Source organism: Amblyomma maculatum, chromosome 4 (genome assembly GCF_055883805.1).
Source record: "Amblyomma maculatum isolate TAMU_Amacu chromosome 4, ASM5588380v1, whole genome shotgun sequence".
Classification (NCBI taxonomy): domain Eukaryota; kingdom Metazoa; phylum Arthropoda; class Arachnida; order Ixodida; family Ixodidae; genus Amblyomma; species Amblyomma maculatum.
In genome coordinates, this window is record NC_139347.1 from 115,761,498 (window position 1) to 115,780,210 (window position 18,713).

Genomic DNA, 18,713 nt, shown 5'->3' on the forward strand with positions numbered 1-18,713 from the left:
GGTACAGGTAGAATCACACGGTTCAAGGTTTAGATACGTCCTGCGAGTCCGGAGCCGATTCACTTCAACGTCGTCTTTCACTCTGAGCGCCCCCTGGCAATATCATTGACCGTATTCACTGCCTGAATAACTATTTCCTGGTCTACACAGAATACGGCTGGTTAGTAAGAGAAGAATAAAGGTTGACCTAGTGAATGCGCGGCGCAAAAGAAAATGACCACATATCGCAGGTGCGTTCAACTCTTAAGCAAACATTCATAAAAAAGTCATCTTACGAAGGGTCCCTATTATCGTTTTGTGATTGCACAATATCCTCGCGAGATAAGCAAAACGACTTTTCGTAAACACTGCTTTTTATCAGTCTGGAGCGCACAGTGTCTCTTTCTTAATGTTTTCTTTTCGCGTTGGAGCACGCCTTCGTGGCCTCCTTCGCAAGTGCTTGCACAGACCGTGTTTGCTTTATTAGTGTGTCATTGTTTTTATGCGGCTGGCTGGGTCGCCCGCTAACGTAGGTATATATAGTTATGCATGTATTAATGCTTTAGCGTTCCCGTTGCTTGAATCCAACAGACCTACCCCACCTGTAACACGTAACACAGTTTAATAGCAAGAAAATAAACAAGAACAAATGCTTGCGCGCCAAGACACTGTGCCCATTCATTATATATGGAAATGTACGCCTGTTCCAAATGGAATGAACACATTTTAGTATTATCTAAAGCCTCAACGAAACTCAATACCTTCCGCATGCAAGAAGAATAACGCCATGAACAGAAATTGTGACCTTGACACCGTGCGAAACTCCGAAAATCGAGATAGTAATTTTTTTCTTGCCTAAGGGTTCTTTCGCCTCTCAGTAATAACATGCGTATGGCCTTTTCAAGTAACCACATTATTATTCTTGCAGTTTTGTGTGAAAGGAAGAATTTGATGTTCAGCAGAAACCGATCAAATCTGTCTCAGCTCGCTGCAACTTGGTGAAATGCAAAGGCCTGGCGCCTATGTTTCGCCATAGGTTGAAAGACATGCGTGCTCACTCCCTCTGGAATGTGCTTTTGACGCATAATTAGAAACCGCGAAGAATATCGTTTTCGTATGCTGCAGATGTGCTTAGTATTTTTTTTTTTTTTTACAAAATGATTGGCATAAATATTCAGACTGCTTTAGTCCCCGAAAATTTCAGTTAAAAATCTCCGAGGATGTGCGGCCATACTGTGCTGTCCACGAGAACGTTCTTAAGGCTAAAACCGTAACACCAAAGGGTTGCAAAGAAGAAAGCAGTATAGAAGGAATAAATTATTTACTTAGCAGGGCGTGCCACTCAGAGAGATCAGGCACTGTCCTCAAGCATTTAGCGTCGCCATGGAGGAGGAGGAGAAAACATTTTATTTATAATGAAATGATTTAGGAAGGGTGGTGCGTATGGTTGTGGAGCTGTGTGGCAGACCCTATTCCGGGACACCATTGGCCGCCGCCGCTGTTCGAGCTCTCTGGACCAGGGCACGCTGGGCCTCCATGTCCGAACTGGACAGGGCCCCCTCCCAACCCTCCCCAATTGGCTGTTTTATAACTTTTAATTTTGTATTTTGATGGCAGGCTCAACATATTGCCCGCAGAATATGCATCTACCCGTGAATGTCGGGTCCACCTATTTTAGTATGGAGGGATTTAGAAAACACCCGGTTTCGAGCCGTCTAAGGTGGCATTCCTCAAATCTATCGAGACCTTAGACGAGTCCGGGGAGTGCCCTCCTGCAGAGGCCTAAATAATTTGCAATGTCCGCATAAGTTGTGAGCGGGACTGGTATGGTTGCCTCGGTAGAACCGGAGGTTTGAGCGGAACCCCAGGGAAGGAACGCTCGGGCAGCCGCGTGAGAGGTCTCGTTCCCCTCCAACCCCTGGTGACCGGGCACCCATATAATCTCCTTTTTACTAATAGCCGAATCTGAATTTTTCGTATGTGCCAATAATATTATGCGGGCGAGTGGCGCTATCCTACCCCGCAAATAATTTCGGCAGACCTGTTGCGAGTCCGACATTATGTAGGCTGCGTCGCAGTGGGTGGCGGCCAGTACAATCGCCACTTCCTCCAACATTAGCACGTCGTTAGTTTTTACTGAGAGCCCGTTCACCTTCCTTCTTTCGTGCACACCTCATTGTGGTCAATCATTTCAGAGAACTGCAATGTAAGCGCTGAACAGCGTACATCTCGAAGGTAAGGACGGAACGAGCGGACACCTGAAGAGAGAGAAAGAGGGAAAATGGGGGGGGGGGGGTGCAGGCTGAAAACTCGAAGTGGCCTTCCTTCATGTGTTTTGGGAGGCGACTCGGTCTATGTTCGTAGTCGTCATAGGGCTCAGTGTGGTAGTGCAAAGCTATTGTTGAGAAAACAACGACGGTGTATATGTCCGCTGTGTGAAGACATAACGCAGAGTGCAGATTACACAGGGTTAAATACTATTTTAACAAGCGTTGAGGTGCCAGCTAGTTGGCAATACATTTTGGAATAACAGCGCGAATGACGAGGACGATGATCAGAAGGACACAAACACAGCGCTGACTGACAACTGATTTTATTTCCAGAAGTTGGCAAGCATATATACAGAAGTTGGCAAGCATGTAAACCCTTTTTTGATAAATGCAAATCTTACCAGAAAAATAAAGACCGCACCACAAGAGAAATTATTGAAGCCGAAAGAGTTTTGGAGCTTGGGGACCGATGCATTAGCACTCCTTCCCTTGCGTTATCGGACAAAGAGCTTGCGTTCCTGGCAATGCGTAAAAAGAGATAATTGGCTTTGGTTTCGGCATGCGCATTGCATCTGTTTTATCTGTTTTTCTGTCGCGCACCAAGCCATGTATATATGCTTGCCAACTTCTGGAATTAAATCAGTTGTCAGTCAGCGCTGTGTTTGTGTCCTTCTATCTTCGTCCTCGTCCTTCCAAAATTAAATACTATGTCGCCGCGGGAAAAAGCAGTGTTACCACGTTGGCAACCACGTGAGGAAAACCAATGGCGAGACAGACCAGAGCACAACGAAAATGTTTCTTCTATTTATTTTTGCTCCTCATGGAAACTTAACACCTGTAATACTAGTGTGACTGAAAGAATTTAATAACGAATTTCGCAGTTCTCGACGCGTTATTGACCTCTGTTTTTGTACAGTGGCCTTCTTCTCTAATTTCATCGCTTTTCATTTTAACTACGAAGAACACATTGTGAAGTTGAAGATTTTCAGCAAAAAATAAGTTCTTCGAATGCACAAATTGAGCCATCCTGTTCGTCTCGTCATTTCGCGTAAAATGCTGCTTTTTTGAAATCGCAGGAATCAAATCCTTTTATCCGCAGTGCGAAATTTGTTCACTCAATTTTCCTGACGCACCGCGCTGTAAGCGCACGTCTCGCATGTAAACGCATGAAAGAAATATATATTTTGGTATAAACGGTGAGGTCGCCATTAACGCTGATTTCTACCTGAGACGAGTATTTTCTGTCCTGCAGCAGCATGTTAGTTTTTTTTTTTTTTCTAAAACATGCCTCTCTATACTTCTGATGCCCCTGTGCAATTAACTTCTTGTGAAGCATAACTTTGCAACGGCGCTATTGTTTGGTTTGATTTGTGGGGTTTAACGTCCCAAAACAACTCAGGCGATGAGAGACGCCGTAGTGGAGGACTCCGGAAATTTTGACCACCTGGGATTCTTTAACGTGCACTGTCATCGCACAGCACACGGGCGCCTTGCCTTTCGCCTCCACCGAAAAGCGGCCGCCGAGGCGATGACTGCAACCGAAAGCATCTGCTTGACCATTTTTTTTTTCTTTTGCTTTGCTTTGCAGGGAACGGACGCTGTCCGAGCTGCGTTACGGCGTAGAGCTTTTGGTGAGCAAGGTTACTCTGCTGGAGCCCCGGCTGGGCCGAATGGACGTTGCCATTGGACGCCTAGAGAGGGCGCTCATCAGGGAAACGTAAGCATCCAAGCACTTTTCAAGGGCATCATCTTTTGCTTGCATTCTTAGAAATGACACTTGTCCAAGTTGTGCGCTGTGTCAGTTTACCCTAGCACTTCTTTGCACATATCGGCGTTTTACCCGTAATTGATAAGCGTGAGGTGTCAGCACTGCCGCCGAACTTAATATATTTGTCAAATATAATCAGGATGCAGGGTTTATACTTCTCAGACGGATCGAAGAGCACGTCAGGGTGCAGTAAGCCTCCTTCAAGGGCTAAATCGCTATAAGGTACAAGCAAGGGTGTTAAGCACCAGTCAAGGAGTGAACATTTAGCGAAGCTGGAAGGACTCTACCAGTGAGACGCTACCTCGGAGGCGGTGATCGAATTTAAGGCAGCAAGGAAGGACGAGGTCAAAAAGCTTGCTCTTACCTGGCATTTAACGAAATATTTTTGAATTTACAATTTTAGTAGCCACAATTACTTAAGCGAAAAATGTAAATAAATGTATCATGTGCACGAGACTGCATCGATGCATTGTGAATGACTGGCCATGAGCCTGTATTCGGTGGTCTTTAAAATATTTGGGCTTCTCAGCAGAATGACACTCATAGACAGTCTATATCTGGCGCTGTGCACAAACAGGACAATCTCTTGGGTGGAAGTGTCGTCTAACTTCTTAAGTTTGTCTCCCCCACCACCTCTGTGGTCAGAAAGCGCAGAAGGTAAAATAAATAAGCTGAAACAACGCCAACGCGCCCTACGATTGGGCCAAGTAACGAACGCAATATTAATAGAGAGGCAGAATACTGTGCGGCTGCTGTGATTTCTGAGATATATGAAACTGGAATGGTCTCCTGCTTTGCTGAATGCACTTTACCAAGTTATTTAAAGGAGCGTGACAATACCCTTGTCTTAGGTGAGTGCCTTTACGCGTGAGCGTTTGAAACAGAGCTTAAGCCTTAAAGTGCATGGGACACGTGTCCTTACCTGCCAGGCTAGCTACACAACGTCTCTCTCTCTCTCTCTCTCTCTCTCTCTCACACACACGTTGTTCGACAATTTAAGTCGCCATGACGATCCGCGACCACATATAGGCCTACCGTAATAGCACGTTTTTCAGAGTTTAACGCAAAACCAAGGCCGCGAGTGTCAACGCCCAATCGCAGTTCACCATATAGCTCGGGCTGAGGGGCGGGGTACGTGCATCTTAGATCGCAATAAAAGTTATCTCCGCGTATGTGCGCGGCGCCTCGACAGGCGCGTTCGTTCCCGATAGATCTCCAGTCTCCCGGTTGATTAAGCCTCGGGCTAGACGGTCGACACCTTCGTTTCTGGAGTTACCCGCGTGAGTCGGAACCCATACGAGATTGTTGTGATTGAGAGATCTGTTGCGCAGAATTCGCGCCGCGAGTGCGCTTACAAAATTTTTGGTGAATATTTGAACGGCGCTTTGAGTCGCTTAGAATAGTTTTGGTGCGGGGATCCGCGATGGCTGGGAACGAAAGCAGAAAGAGTGAAAGGGGTGCCGTAGTGAAGGGCTCCGTAGTAATTTTGACCACTTAGGGACTTTAGCGTGCACTAACATCGCACAACACACGAACGCCTCTTCGTTTCGCCTCCATTGAAACTTGTTTGTTTTAGAGCGCAGCTCTTTGGCGCTCGTTCCTAGGTTTCGCGTCGGCGTCGGCGTCGGCCTCGTAATCAGCGCCTCCCACTTTCATCCCCCCAGTTCGAGCCGGCGCTTGGCAACCGAAGCCTCGCAGGAAGCGCGGAGCAGCCGGAGAATACAAGGAAAGGAAGGGGGTTTGGGGGGGGGGGGAGGGGTCGCCGGAGGAAGCGCTAGCAGCGACTGTCTGATGCCGCTGCCGCCGCTAGCGAGTCAAGACAACGTGACCGCGTAGATAATAATAATAATTGGTTCACAGGAAGGAAAAAGCGCAGTATCTGTCACACGAGTTTGTGGACACCTGAACCGCGCCGTAAGGGAAGGGAGGAAGGTGGGAGTTAAAGTGTAAAGAGAGAAAGAGGAGCCGTAGTGGAGGGCTACGGAGTAATTTCGACCACTTGGGGATCGTTAGCGAGCGCTGACATCGCACAGCACACGGACGCCTCTTCGTTTCGCCTCCATCGAAACGCAGCCGCCGAGGTCGGGTTCGAACCCGGGTATTCCGGACAGTAGTCGGGCGTCTTACTACTGTACCACCCCGGCGCGGCATGACCGCGTAGAAAAACTGATTTATTTTTTATAGGAAGGGAAAGGCGCAGTAACTGTCTCACTTGTTTTCTGTGGACACCGCAACCAAGCCGTAAGGGAAGGGAGGAAGGCGAGAATGAAAGTGGAAAGAGAGAAAGAGGAGTCGTAGTGGAGGGCTACGGAGTAATTTCGACCACCTGGGGATCTTTAACGTGCGCTGACATCGCACAGCACACGGACGCCTCTTCGTATCCCGTTCCTCTCGCTCGTAACGCGTCCCACGGCTGTGACAACCTCGCGAGGCACTTGTATAGATCTCGTCTTTGAGAATCAAGCAATGGTGTACCAAGTCGAACATATATCAGTCTATTTCTCCGACCACAAAGCTTTCTTCATGACTGTCAAGAACTGTTAGTGGAGTCTGTGTTAAAAGGATACGTGTGAAAAATAAAAAAAAAAATCCTGTGATAGCGCATACATGTGTTGCTCGATTTCTTTGCCTCAATCTATCGAAAAGGTGAAACAGCTTATTTGCTGTGCTCAAATTTCGCATTAGGAAGTAACGTAATCGTCGGTAATTTTTTTGTGGGGTTTAACGTCCCAAAGCGACTCAGGCTATGAGAGACGCCGTAGTGGAGGACTCCGGAAATTTCGACCACCTGGGGTTCTTTAACGTGCACTGAGATCGCACAGCACACGGGCGCCTTGCTTTTCGCCCCCATCGAAAAGCGGCCGCCGAGGCCGCGATTCGATCCCGTGCCCTTGGGAACAGTAGTCGAGCGCCGTAACCCCTGCGCCACCCCGGCGGGGCTCCATTGAAACTTATCCAGTTAACTGGTTTACAGGAAAGGAAAGGCTCAATATCTGTCTCTCGCGGATGAGGAACTAGTTGGTATGGAATGTGTGTGGAAAATAAAAAGTCTGTAATTGTACATATATGCATGTCTTCCTCGAAATATTTGCATCAATCTATCGAAAAGCTGAAACAGCTGATGAGCTGCGCTGAAATTTTGCATTGGGAAGTAACGTAATCGTCGGCAATTCTTTTTTCTTTCACCACAGCAATACTGCCGAGAACGGTGCTGGACCTTTGACTCGTTTCCCGGCTAGGCCAGTTGGACACCCGACGGGCAAGGTGAGTATATACCCAGACGAAGATGCGAAACAAAGCCTTTATTTTCAATGCCACCAATATTTTCTTGCAACTGACACCGCTAGAGAGGTATTTGAAGGAGCTTTTTCATTCAAAATCGCTCTTTACCAGGCATAACGAGTTTGATTTCGATGACTGGTTTTACATATGTTTTTATTTTCGTCTGATCCCGCACATTATTCGCTCTAAACTTGTGCTGGACGGGACACTACATAATAGTTCAGAATCTCTCTCCGCCCCGCCGGGGTGGCGCAGTGGTAAGACGCCCGACTACTGTGCCGGAGTTCCCGAGTTCGAACCCGACCTCGGCGGCTGCGTTTCGATGGAGGCGAAACGAAGTGGCGTCCGTGTGCTGTGCGATGTCAGCGCACGTTAAAGATCCCCAGGTGGTCGAAATTACTCCACAGCCCTCCACTACGGCTCCCCTTTCTCTCTTTCCACTTTCACTCCCACCTTCCTCCCTTCCCTTACGGCGCGGTTCAGGTGTCCACAGAGCAAGTGTGACAGATACTGCGTCTTTCCCTTCCTGTGAACCAACCAACCAACCCGGATCTCAATTTAAACCAACAAAGTTTCAATGGGAGTATAAAACATAGCTTATCACTTGACACCATTTTTTCAGCATCTTATTTCTAACACTGTGATTCTGCTTTCTTGGAACATCTAGCCTATAAAGCATTCTATCCAAACAAATTTCATATTACATTTTCTCACCATACCATTGATGTTCTGGTCAGAGTTGTAGGAAAGGTAGCGTAACCGCTTGATTCAGTTGCACCGATGACTTGAAATCCTTGATGGTCCATCTGAAAATTGTAATCTCAAAGCAATGTCACTCTCTCCAGGACAGCGCGCAATAGGTATAGGATCCATATATACTGGGAATGCACAAAAATCACAAAGCGTATAGCAGCTGATGCATCTTCCCGCGGGAGCAGGGTTGTGCGACGGCGTCTTCGAGCAACGCCGCTTCCGCTGTCGAGCTGGCCTCCATCGGCGACCAGCTTCGCGACCTGAGGGACGAGCAACGCTTCTTCCGCCACATGCTGGGAGACCTGCGCAACTACACCACGCACAGCTCGGACCGCATCATCGGTAAGAACCGGCTTAGCAGGCACTCCTCCGCTTGGAATTGAGCGAAAGGAGATATTAGGACCCCAATTTAAACGGGCGGCCAAGATCGGTTATTTTGATGGGCAGAAAACGTGATTTATGGTGTCAAACAATGACAAACCTTTTTAGAGAGCATGGCTCTACCTATGCCATTCTTCAAGGCCATTCATCTAGAGAGAGAGAGAGAGAGAGAGAGACTCTTTAATGGAAAAACGGAGAATTTTGCTGGCGTTTATATTTCGCTTGCATGTTACTGTGTAGGAAGGGGAATTCGGGAGGGAAAGATTGAAAAATAATTGTGAGGGAAATAATAGAACTGATGGGGGAGATAAAACACTGCCATTAAATACGTATTAAGGTGCTTCGTGGAGTAATGATATAAAATCAAATAATGAAATGCATGATCCGACTAATGTGCTTATAGAGTTCACAGCTTGCAAAAATGCCTGAGGGAAACATGCGAGGTGAATTTAGAGTTTGTCAAGGAGTCCAGTGTCCAATGCCATTCATCTACGCGAGCTATGTAGTGTGCAAGCGCCAATATCATGTGCGCCTCTCCTCCGCCTAGCCGTTGGTTTAAACAGTTGATCTCGCCTCGGTATATGCCGGCTGCTTTGCAACTCGCTTGCTCAGTCTAGCCATATGTGATGCGGTGACTGGGCCGTCGATGGCTATACTATTAATAAAATAACTTACGCTGGTTAATCAGGCAGAGCCGAATCGGACCCCACCATTTTTATTGCGAAAGCAATACTAATTTCACTTTTCAGCCCTTCGCGTATAGCGAGGCGGTAGCTACCATTGACCTTTAGCGTGACCTTTGGCGCGCCGCCAAGCACAGCTGCGCAAAAACAGGGACCCCAACTCGCGCCGCCAACTCGCGAGGCGGTAGCTACCAAACGCGGCCTAACTCCTGCTCCCTCCGTGAAGGAGCGTACAGCGGAGTGACGTCATCCCATCTGCCGCAAAAACAGGGCCCCCACATCGCGCCGTAAACTCGCGAGGCGGTACTAACCGCGGCCTAACTACCGCTTCTACCGCAGCTACCGCCGGGGGTGCAACGTTCGATACGATAGGAGGTGGCCTAGCAGCTGGTGGAACCAACGCAGTCTCCAGGGAGGCTTTCATTTCTGCTGGCGTAAAGAATGCCGTTGCAGCCGGTGCCGGAGCGGCAGTTGTACATTCTGCCTTAACCTCACCCACAACCAAGTATATCGTTGCAGCCACAGCACTCCTTACCTCGCTACTAGTTATACATAGAATAACCAGGTAGCACCCCGCAATAAACAATAGTTGAACCATATGCCGTGGCCAGAGTGAATCACTGCATAACCATAAGCATAACCACAAACACCACAACCAGCTACACCACCAGCTGAACCTAGGCGTAGCCATAGCTATTGCTTTCGCAATTACCAGGCTTAACCAAGCTAAGCCACTGCCAATTTTTCCTACGCCAGCCACCGTCAAAGTATGATATCCCATAATATGTCGGATGCCGCTACCGTTATCAATAGCACTATGCCTCTTGCCTGCTTCTCTTGCCTCTTCCATTTGCTTTGTTTCTTTTCTTTTTCAAATCATGATATTTACCAAGTAGCCAAACTCGCGGTCTTAACAACACCAGTTGACTTAACGCGACAAAATGGCCATCAAAAGCTACTGGTGGCTCCATGCAGCCACAAGAATACGAACGAACGAGAATAGAAATCAGCACAAGAACACTACCTACGTCTTATTTCAAGTGCAGTGATCCTGCTGTAGGCACCGTTTACAAGACTAGTTTCTGAACTTGACAGATTGCAATAAAACTCTCGATGATGGATACTAGATATAATACAAGGAGCAACAAAGACGCGTTCCTCGGTTCATATAATGAGTACTGTATCTATAAAAGTACGCCTATCTGCATTCTGTTGGTGTGCACTCTACTAGTGGTTCTTGTTCTCTTTATCTGTACAGAGAATACCGGCCGCGACGGTCGCTTTTAGATGGAGGCGAAAAGGAAGGCCCCCGTGTGCTGTGCGATATCAGTGCCTGTTAAGAACTCCAGGTGGCCGTAATTTCCGAAGTCCTTTAGTACGGCGTCTCTCATAACTTGTCGCTTTTGGACGTTAACCACGATAAAAACAAACCAAACTTCCCCCTTCACTTTAAAGTCAGATTATCTTGCCCATGAATGTCCAATATTGCACTGCATATTTCACTGATGCTGTGAGCACCGTTCTTATGTATAGTGTTATCATTTCAAAGGAACTTACAGCCATTTTGCGCTTGCGCAGCCAAGCTGGAACAGCGCGGCGTGCTGTACGCACGGCCGGCAGTCAACATCCAGACCAGCCGGCCGGTTATCGTAGGTGGCAAGACGCCCGCCTCCAGCGGCGGTGGCGCGGCACACTTACTGAGGCCGACGCTGCTACCTTGGGAGCGGCAGCCGGCGTCCTCTACCGGAGCTGGTGGCGTGGCCAGTGTGAGGCCCCTGCACGCGGTCGAGCTCAAGAACAACCATCGGTCACCGACTGCCTCTGGTGCCTCTTCCTACCACGTCCACACTGGCGCAAACGCGCATAGGCGCCAGGACAAGGTGCGGGGCGTCTTCGCCGACCTGTTCGGATCCACGCGGACCAATATAGCCAAGCATCTGAGACAGGTTTGTACTCGCATGGCCGCTCAGAGGACTGAAAGCCCGTGGTACCAGGCACACTGCGTTACATATTAAGGAAAGGAAGAAAATGATATTCAAAGCAAAGCGCCTGCTGTCTCCCAATTCACTCTGCTGTTCGTGCTTCTGCGCTCTTGTGAGATGTATTATTACAAACTTGCCCATATTTCTGCTTTTAACAAATGTTATTCTCAGAGGTATTAGTAAAGCCGGCGACGCATTTCTATTCCCGAAGGGCACACTCCCAGTCATAAGTACTCAGGCTAGCAAGCTCTATTGCACTGGAAGCACTATCCCTTAAATGCTCCGTGTAGCGCAGCATTCAAAGCACGCATCAACAGCAAGCGTCTCTATCGCGAATCCTAACTCCAACTAACATTCCCCCCTCTCGCAGCCTTTAGTTATGTCATGATGATTGCATTGTTAGATTTAAAAGAATGGTTTACAGTCTGAGGACTTTTGGCCAATACCATACAAATACCCATTTTAGGATTGCAAGCATAACGACAGGCATCCTTCTTGAGTACGTGGCTAAAACGTCTACGTTTCAGTAATTTTGAAGCAAAAGTCGTATACCTCGAAACCTTATCTCTGATAAGCTTGTACATGTGCAGGTGCGGACCTTATCTCTGATAAGCTTGTACATGTGCAGGTGCGGCCATATTATTTATGAACACGCTTCTGGTGTTTACTTCCGTACAGAAGATACGAATGTTTTTCGGGTCTGCACGCGAGCGCACGAGTGGCTTGTACTTATATATGCTCATGGTACTTCCTAATATTCACTGAGTAACGCACGACAAAATATTTTATCGCCACAGCATGCTCCGTATTATTATGGCCGGGTCTGTACATTCCGTCAGCCCATAGCTTGAACGCAATCAGTGTACTCACCTAATATAAGCTGCGCTGGAAATTAGACCTAAATTGCTTCGTTCAAGTGGGCCTGCACTGTTTGTATGTGCGGAGAAAGCTCTCGTCCCTCGCACGCAGGAACAGCGTACTATAGGGCTGCATGCTGATAATTCGAAGCTTATTAAGCAGTAATAGGCATTAAGCGTATTAGGTGAGCATAAGCGTACCCCCCTCCCCCCTGTGCAATGGGCCGAGTTCAACATCTGGCGCATACGAACCCCGATGTGCGCGAGTGCGGACTTCATGCCACCCGTCAAACGGGCCAGGTCATGTGCAGTGTCGCTTAGTAGAAGCACGCGTACAAAACTTGAAATATGCCAGGGCCCTCAACTTCATCATCCGCCTGTGGCAGCGAGAGCATGGCGTCTCCTACCGCACCAGCTAGACTAATTAAACATTGGATTAATTGATTATACCGCCAGATATTTATCGTTCAAAAGCGCCATGGAAAACCTCTTAGAACTCATTGGTCACTCTGTTGCCAGTGTGTGATTGTCATATTTTTTTTCTTTCGGTGGGGTACAAATAAAGTATATTCCACCGCAGTTTTCAACGGCCATTTTTTTTTTTTTTATTCTGCAGGCTACCGAGAACGTGCGCAGAGACACCGAGGTACCGCTGTCTCGCGTTTCCGAGCTGGCCGACTCGCTGGACGCGCAGGCGCGCAAGCTGCCCGACTTGAGAGCCGAACTCGCCGAATCCGCGGCCGCCGCCAGGGTGCTAGAGCTGCGCGTCTTCACCGAAGACGCGTACGAGCCGCTGAGGGCTGCCGCCTCTCTGGCGTCGCGCGCCGCAGCCGACCTCGAGAAGCGGGTGCCGCCCATGCTGCAGAAGATGTCCGAGACGGCCACGGGGCTGCGCGCCGCCCTCGGTGACCTCAAAGGCGCCCTGGACAACGCGACGACAACGGTGGCGCCTAATGATGCTTACTATGTGGCCCTGAGCGAAGAGGATGACTTCTGGAAGCGCTGAAGGACCACACTGGAGAACAGAGACGCGCACCCGAAGTTGTGCCTTGTACGAGACTTCGACATTTGAATTGTCAAGAGTCACCCTTGCGGCGACATTCACAAATTGCAAGTGCGTTCTTGTCCGTTCAACGAATATGTGAAGGCATTAGTGAGGCACAGTTGTGTCGGTCACAGTACCAGCAGCTTTGCTATAAGGATGAAGTGATCATGACGCCGTTCAGCAAGCACGCCTGGTATCTTTCCCCGAATAACCTGATACCAGACCGCCACTTGTGCTCCCGTTTGCTGTCGACTGCGCTGCTGACTCTGGTACAAACATATTGCAAGCTTGGGTCGTAACACCACCCTGCGATCACAGTTCAGATAAATGTGGATGTGTGAATGGAGCTTCCGGTGGGAGTGTGGAGTGTTGAGTTTTCAGCGCGGACGTGGCATTGTGCATTCAACTCGATTGGTGGAGGGGTCAACATGTCAGAGCTGCAAGAGGTGGTCATTGCATGGAGAGGATGAAATGGAATGCCACCCCACCTGAGCACTTTAACCCAAAGCACTCAATTGTCTGACAGATTAAATTCTCGAAGGATTTCTGTTATTAGAATGCAGCAGGTAGCTTCTACAAACGATTTTGTCCTCACATTGCTGTCCTCGAGAAAGTGCCGAGCCAGGCACCCTCTCAGCGTGACTCTGCGCGAACACGAATGTCAAGGTAGAAAACGTCTCGTAAGCATAACTGTAGCAATCAGCGTGAACGGCGAAAAGAACATTATTTTCTATAGTGGCTTGCTTTTTTTCATTTAATATCTCGCCCAAGCACGAGCCACCGAAGTCGCGAGCAGCTATAAACTGTATTTACACACTGTACACTATACGCTGTATACACAGTAAAACAAATTATGCGGAAACCATGAAACCCGGGCCGAATTGCAGATGGCGCCATACTGACATCAAAAGCATTATTGTGTCCTAAACCGCATACCGATGTACTTCTATAACCCCATCCAGTTCATCGCTGTTTTCGGATTTTTTTTTATTCCGACAATGCTAGGCCTAAGCATGACCGCAGTTCCCGTGCAGCTGTAGTTGGTCAGTGGATGCAGCAAGTGAACAAAATAGTTAGCAATTTCAGCACGTATCTCACTGATCGACCGTTATTGTGCACGTGCTTCAGTGGCGAGAGTAAACACTTGGAAACCAGGATTGTATGCTCCATGCAAATAACGGACTGCATGTGTGATTGAGTATGATCTGTGCGATATTTAAAACTGTTGTTTGTGACAAATCACTTCTCCACTTCGCCTGTAATAAATATAAAAAATAAACTGTCATTTTGCCACGTTCATGAAGCCTTGCAGGATATTCCTCATGGCAGCATGGCACAATATCAGCATTTTCATTTGATTTTAGCTCAGACAAATCACATCAGTCCAAAAACATGCACACTATCATTCTCATCATCAACAACAACAGGACTGTACCCACTGCAGGGCGAAGGTCTCTCCCCTATTCCTCCAATTCACACGACCCTTCGCTCGTGCTTTGCGCTGTCAGTGCACGTTAAAGAACCCCAGGTGGTCGAAAATTTCCGGAGTCCTCCACTACGGCGTCTCTCATAGCCTGAGTTGCTTTGGGACGTTAAACCCCACAAAACCAAACCAAAGCCTAACATTCTGCCACCCCTGCTATTTGCTTTCCTTCTTTTGGAATCCAATTTGTTGCCCTTGGCGATCATCGGTCATCCTTTCTCTTCGCTATATGCCCTGCCCATGCCTATTTCTTCTTCTTGACTTCCGCTAGAATGCCATTAACTGGATTTATTTTTATGGCACACTTTGCACGCTTCCTATATTAACTTTAAACCTACTATTTTCCGTTTTATATCTCTCTGCGTTGTCCGCAACTTAAGTAGACCACTTTTCATCAGCGTCCATGCTTCAGTCCCATAAGCGAGCACACGAAAGATGGAAGTGTTGTATACTTTCCTCTTGAGCGATACCGGTAAGCAGATAGTCATCATCTGCAAGTAATTGACAAATGCGCTCCACCCTAAACTTTCTCTCTTAGTTCCCTTTCATGCTAGGGATCCTAAGCAGGCATATTTTCCCACCAATTCCAGAGCTCCACGGCCTATTTCAAATTTCTGCTCTTTCCCGAAGCTGTTGAACATTAGTCTCCTGCATATTAATTTTAGGCATAGTTTCTTACCAATTCCAGAGCTTCACTACCTAATACAAATTTCTGCTCTTTCCTGAAGCTGTTGAACATTAACTTAGTCTTCAACATATTAATTTTAGGCATATTTTCTTACCAAGTCCAGAGCTTCACTACCTATTGCAAATTTCTGCTCTTTCCCGAAGCTACCCAACATTACCTTAGTTTCTGCATATTTATTTTGGGCATAATTTCTTACCAATTCCAGAGCTTCACTACCTATTGCTCTTTCCCGAAGTGTCCTGAAAAGCGCATAAAAAACACAGACAACAACAAAAAGACTTACACACGAGTGCTTACTTCCAACTGATTTTATTCCATGCCGCAGAAGCAAAGTATTTGTGCACTTGAGGCCACATGCGCATGCCAAGGTAAAAACTGTGAACAGTGAACAGGAAAAAACATTATCTGGCTGCACATGTAAAAGATGAAAGATATGCCATCTCTTTCTTAGACAGCAAAATCGACGCACCACTTACGCAATAATCGCCAGTTCGTGCTATCTCAATTGCCTCAACGATTTCGCGCCTTGTTTTACACTTGCTTTTATAAAGAACTTTACATTGAGGGAAGAGAGGACGACAATTCTTCTCGCTTCTGCGCTTGATACAACGAATGCTCAAGTGCCCACCTTATTTGTTGTCCGCAGCGTAATTATGTTCACCTAATCTCTCATTTAGACATCTACCAGATTGGCCTATGTAATATTTACCGCAAGTCAATGGCACCTTGTACACAACCCCTTCTGTGCATTTTACAAACGGCTTTTGAGGCTTTATCGTGCCACCAGACTTCATCTTGAAGTGCTCTGCTTACTTTGCGCACTCAGCTTACTTGGGGCAGAGAACAGAACATTTACATTCACTCGGTTACCAATTTTTCTCAGGTTGTGTGACAACCTGTGCTTATAGGGAATAACTGAATAACTGCCAATTTTCTTTTATCTTGTGTCTTTTCCGGCTCTTTCTGTGAGTTAGATTTCCTTTTGTTTATTTTGACAAGTCCTTCTGAAACTGACACCAGCATGCGCAATGGGTAGCCAGCATCTTGCACCTTTCTTGACAGTAAAAAGATGCTTTCTTCAACAGAATGTGGGCATGACTTTTTCAAACAGTTTACGAAACCTAAACGAGCTATGTTACCCTTAATGAGTTTAGAGTGCGCAGAGCTGAAAGGTAAAGGCACTTTTTCATCCCTGGGATGATAAATCCAGCAAGTATGATCTTCCAAAAATGTTAACATGATATGAAGGAAACGTACGCTATCGTTATCAGGGAGCTCATGTGTGACGACAAGTGGAGATAAATAGTCTGAAAAACACTCTAAAACACTTCCAATGGCCTCATCCAGGATGATTACAGATGTGTCTAAAAAGATTAAAAAGTCATCAACATAACGAAAAACTTTTAACACGTCTTTCAGGCAGGCAAACAGCCTTCTGTCACATTCAGATAAAAACAGATCACTTAAAATGGGAGCCACACTGGGCCCTATACATATTCCTTGTTTCTGCAAAAACATGTCATCGCCCCACCAAACAAATGTAGAATTAGAATACGTTCCTAAAAGCTCTAGAAAAACCCCCAACACTCGCACCCACTGAATTCTGAAAGGCAATTACACCGGAGTTCTCAATACATCTTTCAACGCACTGCAGCAAACCATTTTGGGGCAAAGAGTAGTAAAGGTCTTTTGTATCAACAGAGAAAGCACTACGACTCCTTCTTTCACTTTGCCTAAGAAAAGCAGTCACACAATCGGAATTTTTTATTAAGGGGTCATCAACAACTAGCTGTTTTAGGCTCTACTGCAGGAAGTCTGAGACTGACTTTTGCCATGTTCCCGCTTCTGAAACGATTATTCTTGAAGGACAATCCAATTTATGGGTCTTAGCAGAAAAGAACATGTCAAGATTTAGACCTCGGGAGTTTTCGACGGACTGAGCTAAACGGGTGAGATTCAATGAGGTACACAACTTTTTGCCTTCAACCTGATTTTTGATAGCTTTATAAATTGCTGCCGGTCAAACACATTCTCGATCGCCCTATCAAATTTTTCATCAAAAAGGCTTCTTGGCATCACAGCAAAATTACGTTCCTTGTCACAAGGAAGAACACAAAGGTTGTCTTCCTTAAGGGCACTCAATACGTTTGAAAGTGATACCAGTGGCCTTGTCTTCGAACACTTCTTTAAAACGTCGATGCCCTGCGGCACACAGCTCCCTTGCTCACTTGTTGGGACGTGCTTCGAAACCGTACGGACCATGGCCAAAAGTTCTTGTTTAGATTTATTTTGCTCCACTGCAAACGTGGTCCCAACTGAAACGCACGGCGCACATCTTCGGAAAGCGTTATCTCCCCAAACGTATGGACATGGTTGTGCGACCTAGAATCCCGTGTAGGGACATGTTGTCAAAGCCCTGGCAGGACAGTACTCCATAAAAACTCGGCCGACTGGTCAAGAACTCGTGCAAATTGCTTGCATTTTTTTTTGTCAGTCGGCAGGCTCCCACATGAGGAAAGCCTTGCTTGCAGACAGTCCTTGTACGGTTTTGCTTGCCTCTCCATTCCGCTCGAAATATTTTCAAAATCCTTTTTCCATGACTGACCGATGGTCGGAGTGATCCAAACAGGGATAAGAAAGCGGGGGCAGTACGTTGCATCGAATACAAAAGGAGAGAGCACGAGCTTGGCAGGTGGCGTTTGCGATGAGGGAAACTAGAAAAGACGGATCCACATTCGCACACGAAAAAGAGCCCATTGTACAAGAAATATAGTTCAATAACGGCTAAGTTTGAGCGAGTTGGTTAGACATGTTAAACTTGGAAAGCGTAGTGTATTTTTCTGCGCCTTAGGTCACCCCCACCGAGCATTTTTTTGTGATATTGATTATCTACAGGTGATTGATCGCCTGCGGTATATGAATGACTATGATTACAGGAAAGAAGACCGAAACGAAGGCGTCACAATACCAGCTGCTGAGCGTTCGTTACGCTATTTCGGGCTTCAGTTAACGGCACGCATAAACACAGCGTTGGTGCTTTGTTGAGGTAGTGGGGAGCAGTCGCATGTTTTAGAAAGGCCTTTACGAACCACCTGACTTTTCTATCCTAGAACGTTTTATAAGGCTGTGCTGCAAGCTTTGTTTACATAGTTACTAAAACATTTTCATGGAAATTATGTGCTGAAAATATTCTTTTGCACGATACAGAATATCGCTATGTGTGCAAATACCGCAAAATCAAATGGTACAGTTTTTTCACTGCATTAGTGTAAGTATATTGTGAGCAGACTTTAATTCAATACCTCGGCTGGGCTCTCTCTACACGCCAGCAGATCTTCCCTCGCTTTACTATGAATGTGAAGGAGGAGGCAGCAGAAACATATCGAATCGCCCGAGAGCTAATGAAATGAGGAACATCAGTAGACTCAATTATTGCCCAAAATGAAGAAAGCGTGTTTTATGCTGCGCATTCTTGTATCTGTTGGGTCGCATAAAGTAAAGACAAAGTACTGCCGACAAATGTCATGGCACAGTTGATGCTC

At 46.8% G+C, this 18,713-nt stretch overlaps 1 protein-coding gene across 1 annotated transcript in view; it reads left to right on the plus strand.

Annotated features, from left to right (window-relative positions):
• LOC146192194 (uncharacterized) overlaps positions 1–14,300 on the plus strand; it is a 38,230-nt gene extending 23,930 nt beyond the window's left edge. The window contains exons 2-6 of the mRNA XM_084600023.1: positions 3,838–3,966; positions 7,209–7,281; positions 8,238–8,394; positions 10,695–11,062; positions 12,572–14,300. Coding sequence (XP_084456149.1) covers positions 3,838–3,966; positions 7,209–7,281; positions 8,238–8,394; positions 10,695–11,062; positions 12,572–12,961 — 1,117 coding nt within the window. The 3' untranslated portion in view covers positions 12,962–14,300. The remainder of the gene's footprint in view (positions 1–3,837; positions 3,967–7,208; positions 7,282–8,237; positions 8,395–10,694; positions 11,063–12,571) is intronic.
• Positions 14,301–18,713: the final 4,413 nt, after the last annotated feature.